We start from the raw sequence: 5,366 nt of genomic DNA on the forward strand, positions 1-5,366 counted from the left end.
ACCAACTTCTTATAAAGTAGCCTCCACTGATCCACGTTGGCAAAAGGCTATGGAAGTTGAAATTGAAGCCCTTGAGGCCAACAAAACATGGGCAATTGTACCACTTCCTACGGGCAAGAAACCTATTGGTTGTCATTGGATTTATAAGAATAAGTAATATGCCGATGGGAGTATCAACCAATTCAAAGCTCGGCTTGTTGCCAAGGGCTACACTCAATAATTGCCAAAATCGCATCTGTCCGCTGCCTTCTTTCCATTGTTGCTGCGCATAATTGGCCTTTATTCCAAATGGATGTCACAAATGCATTTTTACAAGGAGATCTTACAGAGGACATCTACATGTCTATTCCTCCAGGTTTCGAACATCAAACAAACAGAACCATGCGTGTAAACTTCTGAAATCATTATACGGGTTGAAGCAAGCCTCGCGCCAATGGAATTCCAAATTTTGTTCTGTGATGCTTCAATATGGTTTCGTTCCGTCTGTTCATGATCACTCCTTGTTCATTAAGCAACAAGATGCCCTTATTACCATTCTATTGGTTTATGTCGATGACATAGTTATATCAGGGAATGATTCTTCTTCCATTGCGGCATTGAAGACTTATCTTCACTCCCATTTTGCAAGTAAAGATTTGGGCAATCTCAAATATTTTTTGGGTCTTGAAGTGGCTCGATCAAAACAAGGCATCTGTTTAAACCAATGCAAATATGCCCTTGAGTTAATTTCTGAAGCCAACATGGCTAGTTGTAAGCCTTACTCTACTCCTATGGAACAACATCTCAAGTTAACAACGCCTGCATTTGACGGAAGTTTTGCTTCTACATGCATTTATCCAGTTCCTGATTTGGCTCTAGCTAATCCCACTGTGTATCAGTGACTTATTGGACACCTCATTTATCTCACAATCACTCGTCCAGACATTTTTTTTGCAGTGCACTACCTTAGTCAATTTATGCAAGCCCCCAAGACTTCTCACATGCATGCTGCTGAAAGGATCATTGGCTACATTAAAGCTCCCCTGGCATGGACATTTTCTTCTCCTCTTCTTGTGATTTTCGACTATATGCCTACTGTGATTCAGACTGGGCATCATGCCCAATGAGTCGAAGATCTGTTTATGGCTATCTTGTTACACTTGGTAATTCACCAATTTCATGGAAGTCCAAGAAACAGAACACAATCTCTCGATCTTCAGCGGAGGCTGAATATAGGTCCATGGCTTCCACAATCTGTGAAATTGTGTGGTTGCGAGGCCTTCTCCTTGACATGGGAATACAATTTGATACTCCTACTTTACTTCACTATGATAATCAAGCCGCCATTCACATAGCGGCCAAACCATTATATCATGAACGCACCAAACATATTGATATTGATAGTCATTTCATTCGCAAGAAGATTAAGGATCACACCATTGCAACATCGCATATATCAACCCATGTTCAATCTGCTGATATCTTCACAAAGGCACTAGGATCTGATCAGCATCATGTCTTAATGTCTAAGCTCGGCATGCTGAACTTACTCCGCGCTTGAGGGGGGATGTCACACAGCACCAACTCAACCAAACGAAAGCGTGTTTTGAACACTTAGTAAATAGATTACAGTTAGTTAGAAAAGGTATAAAAAGCTTGACACACACAAGCTTGATAACAGTTGTACAGATTCATTCTTTTTTAGATCAATAAATCATTGAAGAGCGGTTACATGCCAATCCCAATTCACACGCACATTAACAGATGTCAAATTGCCATTTATTATTTGCTAGCTATTCATGTTTATCAGAAAGTATACTTCTTTATCTGGTCCATTTGTTTTTTATGTTGTTTAATCCATAAAATTGAAGATTTCTTGGTGCAACAATGCTGTTGTTTTTTTACCTCGTCGATGTTGTCTTTCTCTCCATTTTCCTTCTCCTCGTTGTGCTTATCCTTCTCCTTCCTTTCGTGTTTATGATCTTTCTCAACTTTGGTTGCACTGTCATTCTTTGGATCTTCTGTTTCTCCCATTAATATTTGGACAAGATTAATTGACCTCTGCCCTACAAAACAATCAGCTTAGAATCAAGATTTTCATTTAAAAAAGGTTGAATTACAATATGCGCATCTAATCAACTGAAATATACAAGGATAGCATTTGAACACTTTCTAAACCATTTCTTTTCCTTAAAATGAAATATTATTTTAAATATTAAACAAGCATTTTTATAGAATAAAAAAGTTACACACTTATATATATATATATAACCTGAACTATCTTGTGATTTTGATGATTTTGGGTTTGTGCCATTAACAAGTACTGCATTTAGTTTATATAATCTCTCAAGCTCCAAAATATTTGTTCGATTTTTGTGCATTTTCAAGTAAATCTTTGATCTATAATCTTCTCCCTTATACTTTTACTCCTACCCAACAATTTTCCCCTTTTTATGTCAATCCTCTAAAAAATTGTTCTTTTTAATTTTCTTTCACCTCTTGCGGTGTCAAAAAAAGCTACACTAATTACTTATGTAGACATTAAAAATGTATGTTCCTCGACTCGTCTAAATTTTTTTATTCTCATGAATACAAAAAAAAAGTATGATTATCTTCAAATATATAAAAATGAATTGTATTTGTGTAAATAACTAATTTATTATTAAAGAAGAAATTTTATATTTGAATTAAATTGTAGTCTAAAATAATTATTATGATTATGTCACAATATATATGTCTTAAGTTAATTTTCAATAATAAACCGTAAGACAATAAATTATATTATATTCTATGAATAACGCGTAATGCTGTGTCGCTCCTTCTTTTTTCTATTATACATGATAAAAAAAATTGTAAGTAGAATTTAGGTCTTATTTTTATATATGATTTTTATTTGTTTAAAATATAATGATGTGTGAATAAGTTTTTTGAATTTAATTTTTTTTACTTATTATGTGATGTTCTCTTATAAAAATGTTGGGAATATTTTAGGAAAGAAAAGTTGGGATAACATCTGACACCTAAGTAATTACATCATATAAATTAAATTATCATCGTGTATATATGTGTGTGTGTCTGTGTATTGATAAAATCTCATAATTATTTCATACAAATGAAAAATGTTTGTTCACGAGATGGATAATGAATGGATGCATCTGCCTTCTAAGCTTGTACCCGAGTATGAAGAAGGGGTAAAAAAATTTATAGCACAAGCTAGGAACTATGCAAAAACACGTGAAGTAATCTTATGTCCTTGCAAGCATTGTAAAAATAAGAAGTATCTGAAATTTAACCAAGTTTACGACCATTTAATTATTAAGGGGTTCGATCCTTCTTACACTATTTGGGTCTTCCATGGTGAAACTTATAACTCACAATCTGAAGCTGAAGGTAGTTCAGTAGGAGTTCAGAAAAAGGATGAAACTAGAGAGGCATATAACTTATATAAGGATGTTTTTTTGCCGGAAGAATAGGTTGGACACACTATAGCTGAGGCAAAGGATTATGAGCTTGATGATTTATTAAAAGATGTGGAAACTCCTCTCTTCCCTGTTTGTACATCTTACACAAAGTTGTCAGCAGTCGTCACACTATACAATTACAAGTCTACTAATGGTCACACAGACAATAGTTTCAATGAGCTCCTTAAGATTTTAGGTGACGTGCTTCCAGAAAACAACACACTTCCACAAACTGTTTACATGATGAGAAAGTTGTTGAAACCTTTTGATTTAGGATATGAGAAGATTCATGCTTGCCCAAATGATTGTTGTCTATTTAGATAGGAGCTTCAAGATCTGGACTCGTGTCCAAAGTGTGGATCATCAAGATGGAAGACAGACAAAGGCACCACCAAAGTTTATAAAGGAGTTCCTCAAAAGGTCCTACGGTATTTTTCAGTGATACCAAGACTGAAAAGGATGTTTAAATCAAAAGAAAATGCTGAAGAGTTGATTTGGCACTCTAAACACAAAAGTCAAGATCATATGATGCTCATCCAGTTAATTCAGTAGCTTGGGATACAATAGATCATAAGTGGCCTGATTTTGCATCAGATCCTAGAAATCTCCGCCTTGGTCTTGCAACAGATGGATGCAACCCTTTTGGTGATCTTAGTTACAGATATAGTTGCTGGCCACTTATTTTGGTCAATTATAACCTTTCTCCATTGTTGTGCATAACAAAGGAAAATCTTATGCTGACATTACGGATTCCAGGTCTGAAGCAACCGGGAAATGATATAGATGTATACTTGGAACCCTTTGTGGTGGATTTGAAGGAGTTGTGGGAAACCGGTGTGGAGGCGTATGATGCATTTAGCAAGTCAATGTTCAATCTGAAGGCTATTTTGATGTGGACAATCAATGATTTTCCAGCTTATGGAAACCTAGCTGGATGTGCCACAAAATGGAAACTCGGTTGCCAAATATATAATGAAAACATATGTTCTATGTGGTTTAAGTATAGTAGAAAGTTTGCATACTTAGGCCACAGAAGATTTCTTGCTCCTAATCATCCTTTTCGTCAGAAAAAGAAGTGGTTTAATAGGGAAAAAAAAAAGTAAAGGGAAACCTAGACCTTTGAATGGGATAAAAATTACGGATACATTGAAAGATATTGAAAATGATTGGGGTAAAAAGAAAAAGGGTGAGACTGTCAACACTTTGAGGAAAAAGAGGAAGAAGCAGGATAGTTCAAAAGAAGTACAAAAACCAGTTCAAAGGTGGAAGAAAAAGTCAATTTTTTTCGATTTGCCATATTGGAGTGTAAGTTAACTTGCACTCTTTTCATTAGCTTTTGCATGTTTTTTTATTTTTTGTTCCTAAATTGTAATGTGAATGAATCACATGTGTCTATATTATCTTAATCATCATAATGACTTTTTTCTTTTTATTTAAATATAATCTTGAATGTAAAATCTAATTTCATTTGATACTTCAAATCATTCATGGATTTTTCTATATATATCACTATTTAGTCAACACATTCATGACAAGTAAAACATTTTCTCATTATCGACTACAGATCCTTTTGAGAAGTTTTGGGTTGAGGTTAGCCCATATATATCAATACCCAATACCTACAAACTATAATTTTGTATACTCATTATTTTTCAAATTGACAAAAGGTACATTGTTATAAAAATAATTATCAATAATCACATTACTTTAATCTCATAGTTTTGAGAAAACAAATAATTTGCTGAAATCTCATTTCTTACACATGTTTGTTATTATTCGGGAAAACATTATTTTGATTTATCAATCTATTTTATGATACCATCTAAAATTATTTCTTCTCGAGTTTGTATACTTGCAGGATACAAACTCTTTTGAATTTATTGGTCAACCACGGTTCTAGCGTATTTTAGATTTACTTGCAAGTAA

The 5,366-nt window shown here is 34.1% G+C and overlaps 1 protein-coding gene across 1 annotated transcript; it reads left to right on the top strand.

The window, feature by feature from the left end:
* The first annotated feature begins 3,113 nt into the window (after positions 1-3,113).
* On the top strand, positions 3,114-4,543 carry LOC140806736 (uncharacterized). The gene is made up of 3 exons (XM_073163275.1): positions 3,114-3,410; positions 3,453-3,747; positions 4,035-4,543. Exons 1-3 carry the CDS (start codon positions 3,114-3,116, stop codon positions 4,541-4,543), a joined length of 1,101 nt encoding a protein of 366 aa, XP_073019376.1.
* Positions 4,544-5,366: the final 823 nt, after the last annotated feature.

This window comes from Primulina eburnea, chromosome 12 (assembly GCF_022965805.1).
Source record: "Primulina eburnea isolate SZY01 chromosome 12, ASM2296580v1, whole genome shotgun sequence".
NCBI classification, from domain to species: Eukaryota; Viridiplantae; Streptophyta; class Magnoliopsida; order Lamiales; family Gesneriaceae; genus Primulina; species Primulina eburnea.